The 18,314-nt window shown below is 40.4% G+C and overlaps 1 protein-coding gene across 4 annotated transcripts in view; it reads left to right on the plus strand.

Annotated features, from left to right (window-relative positions):
• Nucleotides 1–18,314, plus strand: part of LOC129750105 (gamma-aminobutyric acid type B receptor subunit 1) — a 349,408-nt gene that overhangs the window by 277,637 nt on the left and 53,457 nt on the right. For all 4 annotated transcript variants that reach the window (XM_055745326.1, XM_055745327.1, XM_055745328.1 and 1 more), the window contains exon 7: nucleotides 5,773–5,938. In XM_055745326.1, coding sequence (XP_055601301.1) covers nucleotides 5,773–5,938 — 166 coding nt within the window. The remainder of the gene's footprint in view (nucleotides 1–5,772; nucleotides 5,939–18,314) is intronic.

Below are 18,314 nucleotides of genomic sequence, written 5' to 3' on the forward strand. Positions count from 1 at the left end.
ACAAAAAGAAGGGGCCCCAAGTAACTCCCTTGTGGTACGCCGCTGTTCACCGAGAATACCCTGGATCTCGCATTCCCTATCTTCACAAATTGGGCTCTTTCTTTCAGGTACGAACGAATCCACTGAAGACGAATTTTGGAGCTCCCGTTTTTGCACAGCACTGACAGATGAGATTGTAAACCCTTTACTAAATGTTCACGCTTGCCCTCAAAGGTATTACTTTGCTCACTCTGAAGGAGGTTGCCAATAGCCCCTAGTTGCTGGTCAAGCCACGGCAACCGTCTGGGGTGGGCTACATATGCCTCTTTTGATGGGCCAGCTAGAGCTTGAGAACCACTAGGGCTCAAGGTCGGCTCTCGCTTTATGAGACTGGTCGGATATCCAATAAAAACACTACGGACTCTGGTAAAAATGTTCTGTATTATAAAGACTTGCTTTTTGTGTAGTGTGGGTGTGTATTGTCTTTATTTTATTTTATTTTTTTATATTATTTATTTCGTCAATCATCAGTAAAACTATACAAAAATATAAAAATAATTATGTGTGTGTGTGTACAATGACTTAAAATACCGTAAACTGGGGGTACTTTGATCACCGGGGTAACTTTGATCAACATGAAATTTTTGCAGAAGATTTTTGATATTCCTAATAATGTAATTTTAAAAACTTAAAATATCTTGTTTTTCGAAGGCTCACAAACAAACATCTCTCCTGATCAAATTCAAGCATTTAGGAGCAAATGGGTTGTTTAATGTGAAAGTTCAACTTTTTTCTTTGTTTAGGTTTAGTTTAAGTGTTATTTTTAAGGTCATTTGGTGATAATGTTTTTATATTGGAAAAAAACGGTGTATTTCCATGAGAAACCCCGTGTAGTAAAAATGGCTAAGACCCTATCAAATGGTTCAATTTGAAGAAAAAAAAATACATGGGAACAGTGCGAGGATCTAGGGAATTGCATGAAGGTAAAATTTTATTTGTTTTTTAGGCCAAAAAAAATTGAGAAAAGTTTATAATTTTTACCCCTAGATGTACGCAGCGACATGGTCCATCTTTTGACTATAAATGTTTTTGGAAAAAAAACGTTGAAAAACTGGGTATAGTCCTAACAGAAATTACTGTTATTAATGTTGATGCTTTGTGTGCTTATTGGCACCATAACAAAATTTTTGAAGATGTAGCGGTACTTAAAAACCACAGTGATCAAAGTCACCCCGAAACTCGAAATCTGGTTTTGTAACAAACATTCAATTATTACCACCAATGTCTTTTGAATTTACTACAATCAATGATCATGTTTTATACTCCTCACCTCAGTAAGCGTTTTAAAAATTTTAGATATTACAAAAAAGCAACCCCTACCAAAATATTCAAAAATGAATGAAAAAAGTGATCAAAGTTCCCCCAGTTTACGGTACTCTTTGAGTTTATGCAGAGATGTTGTAAAGTCAATGGCTTCACAGTGTTGATATAATCAACAGTTCATCATGCTGTTGATTGGTCCAGTTTTTGCGTATTCTGTGCGATGATGATTGAGGGCAAATATACTTCGCTTTCTAAGTCGTCTTGTTGGCGCGTAAAAATTTAATTTGGAAAGTAGTTCTGATGTATCAACTCTCTGCGAAACAATGTCGTTTACAAAAGAAATCATTGCGTACTCTCGCCGTTTTCTTAGTGTTTGGATATCGATTAACATGCAGCGAGGCTCAGATGATGGAAGACGGTGTGATGCCCAACCTACACAGTAAACGAAAATGACCGAGTTCGGTAATTTTTTTACCGGAATCCTAACATGTGTAAATCGTTAAACTGTTCGGTAATTTTTTCGGTAAAAAATAAACGAACATCGGTAAATGAAGAATCGATTAACCGATGTTCGTTTATTTTTTACCGAAGAAATTACCGAACAGTTTAACGATTTACACATGTTAGGATTTCAGTAAAAAAATTACCGAACTCTGTAATTTTCGTTTACTGTGTAGCTTACGAAGAGCATATAACATAAATTGTTTTTGTACTGATTCTATTCTTTCTTCATGAATACCTGGGCGAGGAGACCACACAACGCTACAATATTCCAAAACGGACCTCACATAGGCAACATATAGAGTTTTGATGGTATACGGGTTTTTGAAGTTATAGCAGAAACGCTTTATAAACCCTAACATGCTAATCGCCTTATGTATAATAGTGTTATAGTGGTCAATAAAAGTAAGTTTGGAATCCAGGATAATTCCTAAATCCCTCACTTTCTTACATCTTTCTACATCCTGGTTTCCTAGTGTAATTACAAAACTTGGAGATGAAAGTTTTCGGCTAAATGATATTGAGTTACATTTTTTTACATTTAATTCGAGTAAACTTTTCTTACACCAGGTGTAGAAGATGTCTTTTTCATTCTGGAACAAATTCATATCATCATGGTTTTTTATTTCTAAATAAAGCTTCATGTCTTCGGCTTATATGAGTATTTTAAGATTTTTAAGGATGAAGGTAATGTCGTTTACGTACAAGATAAAAAGAAGTGGTCCTAAATGTGAGCCTTGTGGAACACCTGAAGTGACTTGAATGGGATTTGACGTCTTTCCATTAATTTCCATTCATTCACAATTGCCTCAAAAAGCTTGGGAATGCAAGAGATAATAGCAATTCCACGATAATTACGTACATCAGCTTTCCACCCAGATTTAAAAATAGGAACCAGAAATAAGCTTTTCCAAACTTTGGGAAAAATTCCTGTTTCTAGTTACATATTAAATAGCTGAAACAAAGGGTATGTAAGTTCATTGGCAAGGTTCTTTATAAATACTGGAGGAATTCCATCTGGTCCAGGTCCCTTTGAGGGGTCAAATTTTTCAAACCCTTAAAGATATCCTGTTCATGAGGGTAATTGACTCCAATATAACTAGGATATTCTGGATAAAATGGAAAATAATCACGGTCGCGATTTTCTTCCGAATAAATGGTATAGATTCTTGGAAAAAATTTGCAAAAAGATTGCAGATTTCTTCTGAGTTATCACCAACATGTGCATCAAGTTGCATTATTGATGGAAAATTGTCTGATTTAAGTGTTGTTTTAACGTAATTAAAGAAGTTCTTGGGGCAGGACTTAATCTCAAGCTCGGTTTTTGCATTAAACCCTTCAAATGCATTATTGATAGCTAAGTTCAGTTGATCGCATATATTCAAATAATTTGCTAGGTTTTCACTGCTTTCGTACTTTCGGTACGTTTTATGTGCTTTCTGTTTGCGATTTTTAAGTTTTTTATATGCTTATTAAACCAAATCGGATATTTAGTATTTCTATGTTGTGTACTCTACTGCTGCTGTCGCTGGTACCGGCCGGCCGTAACGGGTCCAATTCGTCGCTGCGCTTCCAACCGTGGTCATCAACTGACCATTCGATGCAATGGAACCGGAGGGTAGTTGATTGAATTCTTACGAACCCGTTTGAAGGGATCAAACAACACCCTTTGAAACCAGATCGAGATGAGTCGGTTTGGCGGTTATGGTTGTCCTCGTGGTGGATGCCGGGATCTTCTGAGGGACTTCTTTTGCTCGGAATCTTGGCTTCGGGACGTCTCTCAGAACATTGGCGGTTCTGATTAGCTTACTGGTTCGTTGGATCCTTTGCCTCGAGCACACAGCAACTTGTTTGGATCCAACTAGCGGATTCCGCTAACCAATGTCTGCACTGTCGCTTGTGGACCTGGGAATAAGGCTCACTAGCTCGTTTGCCTCGTGCTAATGGATGCTTCGTCGACGCTAATTTGCAGACTCCAGAAAACTCCGGATAGAAACGGGATCTGGCTTACTGGTGCGTTTGCCTTGTGTGAACCCAAACTATGTCGAGTCGATCCGGTCAGATTTGCTGTGACCAGAATACTCGAGACCAGAAACTTTTTGGTCAGAAACTTTGGGGTCCTAAATCGGAACAGGCATTAGGATGGGTTTTTAGAAATAGCTGTGGGAAACTCACTTGACTAAGGCTCTACTCTGGAAAAACAGGCACTTTCCACTTTAAAATCGTATTACTTTTAGTAACTTAAGTAAAACTTTTGCACTACGATCTAGTCGCTATCGTGGTTGCAAGCGGAAGGGCTTAACTTAGTCAAGGAGCAGATTTTCCCACCCTTGCCAGTTTCCGTTCCATTTTCCGTTGACATTAGTATGTCCATCGCCGTTCAGTTGGTGTTATGTGTTTTTGTTTGCGTTCTGTATTTGAATTTTTAAACTGCTGAATGTTGTCCAATACTTTTTAAGTTGGAGTGCTTTAATTATTCGTTTTTATTTTATTGAACCTATCTCCTCATCTTTTCCTGTTTAACAATTTTGTGTTGTTTTATACAAAATGAGGCAGGAAAAATGTCGATATTTAATCGACGAACTTCTCGAGCACTCAGAAGGAATGCTTCAAGTGGCTCGCTCTCTATGGGCTCAATGGGGCAAAATACCCCAACGGTTACAAAGGGGGAGGAGGGGGCAAAAAATCATTTTTCTGTCCACGTGGTTTAGGTACAGCCGGTTTTGACCCAAATTCCGACCCGAGCAACCGCACTGGTGACCCATTTTACCAGTTTCAACTCAACTTTTTTTAGAGCTGGTATAAGGATTGATCCAAAACTGATGAGATTTGGATCCAATTTGACGCAGTTCTAAACCGTTTGACAGTTAATGGAACACGAGTGCAGTTGCCAGTTTTTTCATTGGATCGTATCTAATTTCTTTGGTTGAATTCTTGTATAAATTAGATCCAAGAATAGACCACGAATACAGATGCTATAAGTAAACTAGCCCATCTGATTTGTTGAGATTTGTCTCAGCGTAGCAATCGATGGGACAAATAACAACATACACATAAGGCCGGAACAAAATTCAATTTCTTCTTTTCTCTCTCTATTGCAATCCACCGTTAAAAATACATTTTATTTGTTTGATTATGAGATATGTAAGGAGGAGTTTCTGGCGAACGTGGGGTGCCCGAGAAATTGGAGAACGGTTGCCATGGACCGAGTGAATTTTAGGAGTTATGTTCGTCAAGTTATGTCGTGAGACAAAATACTATGTAAATAAATAAAAAATAAGGCAGAGTTTCTGAAAATCCAGATGAAACATTTTAATTACTACGGATACTACTCACTCAGTATAACAATCGCGATTTAGTTCCTTTTTTGCAAACCGAAAAACCTCGTAAATTATTCAGGTAAGGTAACCGTTTCTTCCCGCCGAATACTTTTTGACGGCAGTAATTTCAATTTTACTGCAAGTGTTTTTCAGCGGAAATACGCTTGACACCACGTGGTGAATAAACCGAGATGATGAATGCCTGTCGCCATTATTATCACGTTTCCCTTTCGCTCACTCCACCCCCAGCAGCATCGTTCTCTGCTTTCCAACTGCTGAATCACATTTTCATGAGCTAACACCGATAAACCGGGTTGATATACACTTAGCTACGTTTGTGTACAAGCATTTCTTAGGGAAGCGAAAGAAATCTACCTTTGCGTATTTACGACTTCAAAGTTTGTATCGATTCGGTACTCCGCTAAATTGACTTTCGCATTTTTATGAGGGGATGATTTTTTATGATTGAACTCGAAATTGATGCTCGTTTAACTTTTTTTCTGTTGTTGTTGGGCTCTCGTCAAGTAGAGTAGATCGAATTGCTGTCATGATGCAAACAAACTGAACATTTGTAATCATAAAATATTTGGCAATGGGCTTTCCTCGTGCGGTAAATTAATCAATAATATTTCCATTTCTCTGCTTCCAGGTTGGTACGAAGATAACTGGTATGAGGTGAACTTGAAAAATGAAAACATTTCTTGTACCAAAGAGCAGATGAGGATGGCAGCCCAGGGTCACCTGACAACGGAGGCGCTCATGTGGAATCAGAACAATCAGAAAACCATCTCAGGAATGTCATCAGAAGACTTTCGGTAGGTTTTTGTTATATTTATCAGATTTAGTCTCTTCTCGGAAGGTTATGCTTTCCGCTTATGAATCTAGGCAATTTCAGAACAGTCGTTTATATTGGTATTCATCCCTCCTAAGAATTGAAAGAGAATAGAATACCTCATTGCAATATTGTTCCTGTTAAACCAATTAATAATATTGCAAAAAATCATGTCATTTTTTTTCAAATCAAGTAATTTATTAAAGAAAAAATCGAGTCACTTCTTTATCACTTGCACTTAAACAATACCTATAATCTTTCTATCCCAAATCCCAGAACCATAAAATTGACCACTTTTGGTAAAGGAAAGGATCCGGCACTCCAAGCGCAAATTTGCAGTTAAACTTGGTATTGAAATTGTTGGATTCAACAAGACCAAGTTTATACATCAGTAACTTGTTTTAAAAAATAAAGCTCTTCAGGCCCATTGAATGAAAAACGAAATCCAAGTACCGACTCGAACAACAACATCGCAATCAAGCAAGGTTCTTTCGACTCCATGATGCAAATCAACCTCTTTGAAAGACCATATCCTTAAACTTGAAGCACTTATCTCGGTTGTCATCCCTTCTGTGAACATCTGGCTACACATTGATATCACTCAATTGCAATTTATTTAGATTCACTTAATTAAAAAACGAAAATTACTGGAATTATTGAAAGAGCGAAACTTGTACTTAATTCAATTGATCTACAAATTTTATTTTCTTAGTCTAAACCCAATTCAACACATGAGACTCTCATGATCAGAGCTGTGAAAAAAAACTATCTTAGTCTTTAAGCTGCCGAAAATTCAACTTACTCTATGAAATTCGAACCGGATAAATACACCGGAAGGCCCAAATTTCCTCTATAAGCTTTCAATGCCCGAAATTGAATTCAATCTCGGATGCCTTCAGCGTAAATATTATCGTTAAAAAGCTTATGATGGGATCTTTTGTTCAGATATAATGATGTGACGTTTTTCTTTCGTTGCTTCTGCTGCTGCTACATTAAGAAATGGACGACAACAAAAGATCCAACATGGGTCAATCAGAAGCTACATCTTTATGGGGCGAGTGAGTGGGCACTACACGGAGTTTACAAAAGGAAAATTCGACCACACCGCAAGCAGGTCGTTGTTTTGTCGTTCTAGGGAAACAAAAAAAAAGCTACTTCATCGTATAATTCGATACAAGACTCCTTGAGTTCGACTTCTTTTCTTTGGCTATGTTGAGCAAAAATAAAATAAAGTAAAAGTAAACATGCTGTTACACGTGCAAAAAATTTACGCATTGAAAATAACATTTACTCAATAATTTCATCAATCACAAACTGCCTAAATCAAACCTGCGGTATGTTTTTAATCCTTAGTTGGTTCATGCAATTAATTCAATCAGCTAGAATGTAGTTCCATGACAAATTAAATGAACAAATAGGAAATTGTGTTTTTTTTTTCAAGAAAAGATTCCTCAAAATACATACTTATAATTAGGCATTTGATAAATAAGCAAACAAATTAATGAACCGTACTGTGCAATTTTCTGAATGAGCTGAGATTGGTTCTCCACACTGCACAGCGATTCAAAACTCGAAAAATGTGATCATGGGATTTTTTAAGGCTTAGAAGCCAAAATAGCTTAATGATATGATCTATAATATTTCATTCTAAAATGTCCAACTGTTTCGCAACAGCAACTGTTCATTTTCTGATATTTTTTTCTATTTTTTGAATGTTTCCTCTCATCAGAAAAACGTCTTGATGAAAGTTGCAGATCATTCAATTTTCAAAAAGTTTGTAGATTTACCTTATGAAACAACATGAACATTATGTTAAAAACTAACCTCAAATAACAAAATTCTTATTAAACTTTTTGAAGAGCGAGTTTCATGACTCACTTTTTTAAAGAGAGTTTTGGCAATTGTAAAACTGCAAAACTTTTTCGAAAATATTAATGTAGGAAGTGATAGTGCTAAAGAGAAAATATTTAGGGCTTAATATTTGTGGAGTGTGTATTCCCAGATTTAGATATTGAACCGAGCCCTTGTAGCAAATTGGAAAAGTGGTATAAATGGTTTATGAGGGAAAATGCATGAGCGAGAGAGTTGTGGTATAATTTCCATTTCGGTAAAAAAAAGGAAGAGCGAAAAATCAGTTTGAAGAAGGAAATTATTAGTGAAAGGCGTGTAAAACTAAAAGTGGTGGAAAATTAAAGGAAAGGTGCAAATAAAAAAATGGAAGCAGCTGAAGGGATGAATCCCACCGAACACGACAATTATCAGGTATCAGAATGGGGGTAGGCTTAATAGCGGCACGTTATCCAAACATACGGGAAAATTGTGCCTAGCCTTTTTTTTTTATCCAAGATTTCATCATTTACCTGAGAAACCTGAAAAACCTTGGAGCGGTTAAGGTAACCCTGCATAGCTGCAGAAGTTACCACAACATCCGAAGTGGTACGTCAGCACTTAATGTGCTACTTGCCGCGAAGGAAAATAGGAAACAGTAAGACCAAACTGTGGTCGAAATAACAAACATCAAATTTGTCAGCACAAAATGTGCTATCAACGATGGCGCGGACTCAACGACCGAGCTCGCGCACCCAGCCAACCCAGCAGCAACAATGTTGCATTCATTTCGTGAATAGCAGCCAGAAACCTGAGACGCAATTCGAGATGTGGCCGTTTACAATGGAATCGCCACCCGAAGTCGCCGTGGAGAATAACATCTCCACTCACAACATTGTGGGCTACTCTGTGGACGCCCTGTTCATCATCGCGGCGATCATCATCGTCATCGTCTGGCGTTGGCGCAGGAATGCGCGACGCCTGAAACAACTGGAGGGCGCAGCGACGAAGCTGCGTCAGCAAACTTTAAACAACTCTGTATGATACAGTAAAATAAATTGCAGTCTTTTTAAGTCTCTCTAACCGTGGTGTCGCGTTTTCTGTTCCGATGACATTTCTGTGTTAAACCCTTGCGGGAGCGGGGTTTTACCTTAATTTCTAATCAGGCTCTTTCTGCCTGGAACATTGGTGACCCCGACGTGATAGCACGTGCGATCACTTCAGGTTTAGGCAACGACGCCTATCAATTGTAAATTCTCCCGTCGGGGGGAGAACGGACTGAAAAAAAAACATTCAAAGTGTTTCGGTGTGCCAAAATGGCAACGATAAATAAAGTGTAACCTAAGTGTAGGCAATCATAAGTGAAAACAAAAGTGCAAGTCTCCCACTGGTGGAAATGAATCAAAATTTGTGCAACGACGTGTTGTACTCTAAGTACTACGCTCAGTTAGTGGAAATCGAAGAGTCTGTAAGGGCTAGGCCGTGCCGATCGCGAGAAGAAGGCGCAGCCATTACAATCATCGTTTCACACCTGTTCAACTTAGCCGCCGGAGCTGCGGCTGTAAGAGGTTACGAAAAAAGATTTACTGACGAACTGGTGAGGTTAGCCGAATCAATCAGCGAGAGGCTAGAGTGGAACGTTTTGAATCCGCCGTCTATGTTTTAATTGAGCTCACACGCACCTGTGTGGCTAACCGTGTGATTAGTGCAAAGAAGAAAGTTGAAAATTCGCTCGCTGCGCGCGTAGTGTTTCCCGTCGGGGGGAGAATCCAATCAACGAAAGTGAAATCAGTGTGTGATTATGTGCCTTGGTGCCACTGCACCATCGTGAAAATAAATAAAACAAACGCGGCGAGACTTGTGTAGCTTCTCCCGTCGGGGGGAGAGCTAAACGAAAGAAAAAGCAGTAAATTGAAAAGTGACTCGCATTCCTAGTGTAGAACAATGGCCGAGGAAGAACTAAGTAAAGTGTGGATGCGGCAGTTGACTGCCCTAGAAGGGTCCGTCAACGAGATCGCGGTGCTGGTTGACCAGCGCAGCGACGCTAACCCTCCGGAAGTGGAGGAAATTGCAGTGCAAAGGGACACCCTGCGTGTTCTTTTCGACCAAGCAACAGCTGTGTTGCTGAAAATTGAAGGGGCCTCAGGTCCCTCGGCAAGGAGAGGGCCGTTACTAACTAAGGTAATGGCCGTTCAAGTGAAACTCGGCCGCTGGGAAAGACAGCATGCGGAAGCTGCCAGAAATCACCAGCGCCCGAGTGAAAACTTGCTCGACCAGACACTGGCACCAAGCACGAGTCGGGCGGATCATTTACCCCGAATCGAGCTACCCCACTTCAACGGTTCGCCGACGGAGTGGTTGACATTCAAAGGGCGCTTTGAAAAGCGCATGGTAACGATTGGAGAAGATGCCGACAAATTCGCATTTCTCTCCAAGTGCCTTGAGCATTGCGCGGCAGCAAGAAATTCAATCGAAGCGCTCGAAAGCTCTGGCACTAGCTTTGCCGATGCGTGGGCGAAATTAGAGACGCGCTTTTACAAAAAGCGAATTGCGTACGAAGGATACTTCGTAAAACTGATCAGATTTAAAAAAATAAATGTGCCATGCGCTAAGTCCATCATGAGCCTCATCGATGCCGTGGACACTACAGTTCACGCTGCAAAGCAAATACAAAAGGATAAAACAGCGACACTGGACTGTGTTGCGAATGGAATGCTAGTAAGTCTAGCAAAATCCCGTCTGGATTCGGAAACCGCATCCAGGCTGGAGGAGAGATTAGACATACATCGTGTCTACACTTGGACAGAATTCAAGGAAGAGTTGGAGAAGCGAGCCAACCAATTAGCGTGCCGAACCGATATCGACGAATCGAAATCGCGCAACACCAAGACGGTAGCAGCAGCTGCCATCACCCAACCCCAGCGTAGGGAAATCAAAACGCAACCGCAATCCTGTTTCGCGTGCAATGAGAAAGGGCACGCGATCTGGCACTGCACCGAATTCAAAGCGCTGCCTGTACCGCAAAGATGGGATAGGACCAAAAGAGCCGGTCGGTGTTTCAATTGTTTGTCTTGGGGACACTCCGTCCAAAAGTGTTCATCCAAAAAGCGGTGTTCAGAATGCGGAGAAGCACACCACACATTACTACATCCAGTGGATGCGGTTCCAGAGAAGAAGCCAGCGGCTGACCCAGCCGTTGTGGCCTCAACCAGCAGTAACAACTGACTACATGGCAGTTACGTATTCTTGGCAACAGCCGAGATCAACATTAAAGGTGCGTCCGACTGGTATCGAGTTAGGTGCCTATTGGACTCCGGTAGTCAGGTGGAGTCTATCACGGAAGCAGCCGCGCAGACTCTAGGACTACCGTACGCACGGAGCGACGTGCAACTTGTTGGCATTGGCGGAAGGGTCAATGCTTCCAGAAAGATTACAACCGTAATCTCCTCCAAATGCGGAAGCTTCGCTATGGAGGTAAGTTTAGTTTTGGTTCCGCACCTTTTAGACGACCAGCCCAGCATTCGGCTGGAAGCGAAGGATGTGAGTGTTCCGTCAAACATTGAGTTAGCGGACCCCACATTCTACAAGAGAAGAGGCATCGAGATTATACTCGGTGCCCGAGTACTATTCCAGATTCTGAGCCCCAGACAAATCCAATGTACAAATGGCCCGAATCTTCAGGAGTCAGCCTTAGGCTGGCTTGTTGGCGGACTAGTTTCGCTACGGTCAACCCGGAAAGCAGTAATGACTGTTGCCACCGTTAGTACAAATGAGATCCAAGAAGAAGAGGACCCCGATGGGAAATTGGATACTCTCTTCAAGAGGTTTTGGGCCTTGGAGGAGGTAACTTCTGCGGAAGCGAAGTCCACCTCTGACCAGGTAAACCTATGCGAGGAGCACTTCCTCCAGCACACCAAGATAGGGGCAGATGGCAAATATATTGTGCGCCTCCCTTTCAACGACAAGCCCATTCAACTGGGTGATTCCTACGAGCAAGCAAGAAGACGCTTGTTCTCGCTAGAAAGGAAACTCACGCGAACTCCAGAAGTATACGAGCAATACAGAGAGTTCCTGAAAGAGTATCTGACATTAAATCATATGGAAGTTGTAGAACCAAAGGATTATCAAAAAATCCGCTACTTCATACCCCACTCATGTGTCATCAAGCCAGATTATTTTTCGACCAAAGCAGTGCATATCGAGGTGGTGGAGGATCAATCCACCGGGGCCTTCTTAGCCGCCTTGATACGGTTTGTATCAGTGCGTGGTACACCGGAGGTGATATACTCCGACAACGGCCGCAACTTCGTCGGAGCCAGCCGCGAACTTGCAGAACTGAGCAAAGTATATAACTCGGAGTTGTTCCAAAACGAACTCATAGGGATAGCAGCTGAGGAAGGAATACGCTTTTCCTTCATCCCTCCGAGAAGCCCTAATTTCGGAGGTCTGTGGGAGGCCAACATAAAAGTGGCCAAAAGACTCTTCACCGCAGCCGCTCGTGGATCCAGCTTTAATATATTGGAGATTCAGACGGTGTTCTACCAAGTATCAGCGATAATGAATTCACGTCCGCTGACCTCAATTTTCTCCGACGCCGGAGCTCCGGAACCTTTAACACCAGGGCACTTCCTAATAGGAAGAGCCATAACTACTATACCCATCCCGGCAAGCCACTTAGAACAGCAAAACTTAGTTATGCGCTGGAAGCGCATTCAACGCCAAACCGCACAATTCTGGCGTAGATGGCAAAATGAATATTTGCAGCATTTGCGCTGTATCTTCAAGTGGACAAAAAGGCAACCTAACCTGCAGCCAGGTCAAATAGTATTGATTGGAGACGATAACAACCCCGTGGCAAAGTGGCCCATGGGAATCGTAACTCACACCAAACCCGGAAAGGATGGAGTTGTGCGGGTAGCAACGGTACGCACAGCTCCAGGTACCTACACACGAAATGTTCGGGCTTTGGCACCACTGCCCATCGACATTACCGAAAGTCAAGTAGGCGAATCAGTCGAAACATCTCAATTTGATTCTTCAGAAATAGTGAATAAACCACACCATGAAGTACGCGAGCAAGGGCCAGTACCTGAAAACGAAGAAGACCCACCACCCCTGGCTATGAGTAGCAATGTTTGGAGCGACAGACTTCGCTCCAAAGGGGGGAGAAAATGGAGCGGTTAAGGTAACCCTGCATAGCTGCAGAAGTTACCACAACATCCGAAGTGGTACGTCAGCACTTAATGTGCTACTTGCCGCGAAGGAAAATAGGAAACAGTAAGACCAAACTGTGGTCGAAATAACAAACATCAAATTTGTCAGCACAAAATGTGCTATCAACGATGGCGCGGACTCAACGACCGAGCTCGCGCACCCAGCCAACCCAGCAGCAACAATGTTGCATTCATTTCGTGAATAGCAGCCAGAAACCTGAGACGCAATTCGAGATGTGGCCGTTTACAATGGAATCGCCACCCGAAGTCGCCGTGGAGAATAACATCTCCACTCACAACATTGTGGGCTACTCTGTGGACGCCCTGTTCATCATCGCGGCGATCATCATCGACATCGTCTGGCGTTGGCGCAGGAATGCGCGACGCCTGAAACAACTGGAGGGCGCAGCGACGAAGCTGCGTCAGCAAACTTTAAACAACTCTGTATGATACAGTAAAATAAATTGCAGTCTTTTTAAGTCTCTCTAACCGTGGTGTCGCGTTTTCTGTTCCGATGACATTTCTGTGTTAAACCCTTGCGGGAGCGGGGTTTTACCTTAATTTCTAATCAGGCTCTTTCTGCCTGGAACAACCTATAAAAGGAAGAAATAAATTCAATCTATTTAAGATGGCATAAAGCCTTTCCACTAGGGATTATTAGCATTAAAGCTCTTTTCTACATTCGGTAAGGAATGATAGAATGTTTTTTAAGTTTAATTTCTTAAACTCAGATTCGCTTAAAGCGTAAGATCCCAGAGTACGAAAACGTAGTCTGGCAAATGAGGGACAGTTACATATAAGATGGAAGGGATCTTCCACATCTGATTCACAACTACCACATACTGGAGATTCAGCACGCTGAATGTTGTGCATGTGATAGTTGAGTTTACAATGACCGGAGAGTGCTCTGATCAAGATGCTGCAATGAGATTTATTTAAAGTTAATAAGTAACTCGATATGATTGGAGATGGTTTTTCTAAAAATAATTTAGTTTGACGACAAGTGTCCAACTCTTCCCAGTATCGTTCATGCTGGTTAGAGGACCAAGTTTGAATTTGGTTTCTGAACCAACATGGTGATATTGGGACAGCCGGCTCTGGTCCGTAAAATTCCTTTTCCGACCCAGCTCTAGCGAGTTCGTCGGCGCATTCGTTTCCAAAAATTCCCTTATGTCCGGGTACCCATAGAAGGTTTAATCCATTGCCTTCAGCAAGTTCTTCGATTGCTTTCCGGCATGCGATTACCAGTTTTGATCTAGAACTGGTAGCACTGAGTGATTTGATAGCTGCTTGGCTATCTGAACAGAAATAAATTGTTCTGAACATAATTTTCTTTTGAAGTGCAATTTGCACTCCATACATAATAGCATATAGCTCAGCCTGAAAGACTGTACAATATTTTCCTAGAGGTTGAGCATATTTTATGTTCAACTCGTGACAGTAAATTCCTGCACCTGCACGGCCGTTTGATAATGAACCGTCAGTATAGAATACAATATGAGAGGACATTTGGTACTCTACGAAACCTGATAACCATTCTTGAGGAGAAGGAAATTTGACTTTAAACCCCATGTAGGGAAAACTACTCGAGAGTGTTAAATCGTTTGGCGCTAGATTAAACTTGTTTAATCTAACTAATTCAGCCCACACATTTGTATGACTCGATGATCTTTCGATATTTCCTGACAGCCAGAGACCAACTGCCTGTAGACGAAAAGCACATGAGAAGGCTTCCTGTTTTAGGAACAAGTGTTGAGGTTTGATAGAAAACAGAGCTTCTAGTGCTGCAGTAGGAGTTGTTGTGAACGATCCGGACATCCCTAAGAGACACATTCTTTGAAGGTGATTTAGTTTAGTCCGAACTGTTGCAACTTCTCCTTTCTGCCACCACATTAGACACCCATAGGCCAGAATTGGTCTTACTATTGTGGAGTAAATCCAGTGAATATGTTTGGGTTTGAGTCCCCAGTTTTTCCCGATTGCACGTCGGCATTGTCCGAAGGCCATGCATGCTTTTTTGATTCTGAATTCGATGTGATCTGACCAGTTTAATTTGGAGTCAAGAATGACACCCAAATATTTAACTTGATCAGACACGGTGATTTCGGAACCATAAAACAGCAGAGGGCGCACCCCGCGGGTGATACGTTTTTTAGTAAATAATACAATATTAGTTTTTAGAGGATTAACTGACAGTTCTACATGAGAACACCATCGTTCAAAAGAGCGCAGAGCTTGTTGCATTATATCAAATAATGTGCTTATGCACAAACCTCTTACCAGCAGAAGATAATCATCTGCGAATCCATAGGTTGGTATTCCACGGTCATTGAGTTTTCTCAACAAGCCGTCTGCAACTAGGTTCCACAAAAGAGGTGATAGTACACCTCCCTGTGGGCAACCACGTGTGCTAACTTTTGTTATTGAAGCCTGTCTTAAAGACGAATGAAGATTCCTGTTACTTAGCATTGCGCTAATCCAGTTAGTTATAACACTAGGCACTCCATGAAGTAGTGCCGCATCCATTATTGATGTAAACGAGACATTATCAAATGCTCCTTCTATGTCTAGAAATGCTCCTAGACATGATTCTTTCTGTGAAAAACTATTTTCAATATTATGTACTACGTTGTGCAGAAGAGTTAATGTTGATTTTCCTGTTTGGTATGCATGTTGTGTCGCATTAAGCGGATGTTGGACAAGGCATTCTTGCCTGATATGATGATCAATTAAACGTTCAAGTGCTTTTAATAGAAATGAACTTAGACTAATAGGACGAAAGCTTTTGGCTTCGTCGTATGATGATCGTCCCCCTTTAGGGATGAATTTCACGGCTATCTGCCGCCAAAGTTTAGGAATATATCCATGAGCAAAACTGCTTATCATTATTTTTCTTAATATGTGTTTGAAATGATCGAAACCTTTTTGAAGCAAAACTGGAAATAAACCGTCACTTCCAGGAGATTCGTATTGAGCAAAACCATCGATTGCCCATTTGATCGATTCTGTAGTAACTATTTTCCGAGCAAAATGCAAGGAATCTAGACTTCCAGAAAAGAACTCGCTCTATCGATGAATCTTGATCAACACATCCTGGAAAGTGAGTATTGAATAGACAACTTAATGTTTCTTCGTCGTTTGATGTATAATCACCACTAGGGGTTTTAAGGTATGAAACCTGATAATCTTTTGATTTGGCTAATACTTTATTTAACCTACTTGCATCGTGCAAGCTTGAATATTCGCCGACTTTTTCCAAAATGTTTACACTAGTTTTTCCGAGCAAGATCGTGATACTTCGTTTTTTAGTTATCTCTCTGATTCAACGGTACTTACTGTAGTAGAATCAATTTCCTTTGAAGAAATATGTAAAACCATTTCTTCCTTAGACAGCACTAAAGGGCCCGGGCCTGATGGAATTCCTCCACTTCTTTTAAAAAATCTAGTAAATGAACTGAGTATGCCATTGTTTCTTCTATTTAACTCTTCATTGAAATCAGGTGTTTTTCCTCAAGTATGGAAAGAATCATTTCTTGTACCCATATTCAAGTCAGGAAAAAAATCTGACATAAACAATTACAGGGGCATAGCCATTTTATCGTGCATACCAAAACTTTTCGAAGCTATAGTGAATGCAAAAATATATAACCAAATTAAAACACTCATTACTGAAAAGCAACATGGATTTGTTAAAGGAAGATCTACAGCCACTAATTTACTCGAGTTTGTTACCTATAATATTAGCTGTATGGATCGCGGTAATTCTGTACAGGCTTTATACACGGACTTCAGTAAAGCTTTTGACAGAATTGACATCCCCATGTTAATTTTTAAATTAAATAAACAGGGTTTCAGTTCACACCTACTGAAATGGATAAGGTCCTATTTAACGAACCGCTCACAAGTTGTTAGATTTAATGGTTCACTTTCAAAAAGTATCTCCGTTACTTCTGGTGTGCCTCAAGGCTCCCATCTCGGCCCCTTATTATTTATTTTATACGTAAATGATATAACTTGTCTTCTCAAGCAGTCAAATGTGCTAATTTATGCTGATGATATGAAACTTTATATGAAAGTGAATAGCGAAGAAGACTTTAGAATCTTTCAAAACGAAGTTAATGTATTTAACAAATGGTGCATTAAAAGTCTGCTCAAACTTAACGTGGCAAAATGTTCAAATATTGTATTTACCAGAAGAAAATGTCAGTCATATGAAATTGTCAAATTGGGAGATGATCCTGTCGAGAGAGTCAACAAGATTAGAGACCTTGGAGTTATATTGGACTCAAAACTTACCTTTGTAGATCACTATAACTCAATAATCCAGAAATCAAACGGTATGTTAGCATTTATAAAACGTTTCAGTTATAATTTTAAAGACCCATACACAATAAAAACATTGTACACAGCTTATGTTAGATCTATTCTTGAGTATTGTAGCGTTGTGTGGTCGCCTTTTCAAATTTTACATAAAAACCGTTTGGAATCAGTCCAGAAACAATTTGTTCTATTCGCTTTGCGAAATTTAGGATGGTCTCAGAACCAATTACCTAGCTATGAATCACGTTGCCTGCTTATAAACATGGAAACATTAAGTGTAAGAAAAGAGTTTGCTGCAATCTGTTTTGTAAACGACATAATTAATCAGCGCGTTCAGTCTGCTTATCTACTAAATCAATTAAACTTTTATTGTCCTTGCCGTCATTTAAGAACAAGAAATCTTTTCATTATAACCTCTACTCGAACTGATTATGGAAAATATAGTCCTGTTAATTGTTTAATGTATAGTTATAATAAACATTATGAGAGTATAGACTTAACTATGTCAAAACAGCAGCTGAAAAAAGGTTTTTACGGTAACAGGCACCGAAGAACCTGACTTTGTAAATGTAAAGAAAAATTATTATTATTAAGCTTATTTGAACATTGTAATCTCTAGGTTTAAGTTATTATATATATGTAGCCTACACTGTTTGGCGGAATAAATAAATAAATAAATGTTTGTGCAGTAGCTCTGCCAACTTGAGCGTTCGGCAGCTCTTGTTGCTTTCCGGTAAGCTCGGCGAGCCAACTTGAAAGCATCAAAACCTTCCGTGCGCCTTCGGTTCCAAGAGCGTCTGCAGTTTTTTCGTAATTTACTAAGATTTGAGTTCCACCATGGTGTACTGTTTTTGTTGAATTTCAACGTTCGCAAGGGACACGCTTCTTCATAAGAATTTAAAATAATTTCGGTGGTTTTTGCAACCACTTCATCCAACTCAGAAGGAGTAGTAATTTCAGGTGTATATCCATGAAATTTAGTAGCAAGATGCTCCAAAT

This window comes from Uranotaenia lowii, chromosome 2 (assembly GCF_029784155.1).
Source record: "Uranotaenia lowii strain MFRU-FL chromosome 2, ASM2978415v1, whole genome shotgun sequence".
Taxonomy (NCBI): Eukaryota; Metazoa; Arthropoda; class Insecta; order Diptera; family Culicidae; genus Uranotaenia; species Uranotaenia lowii.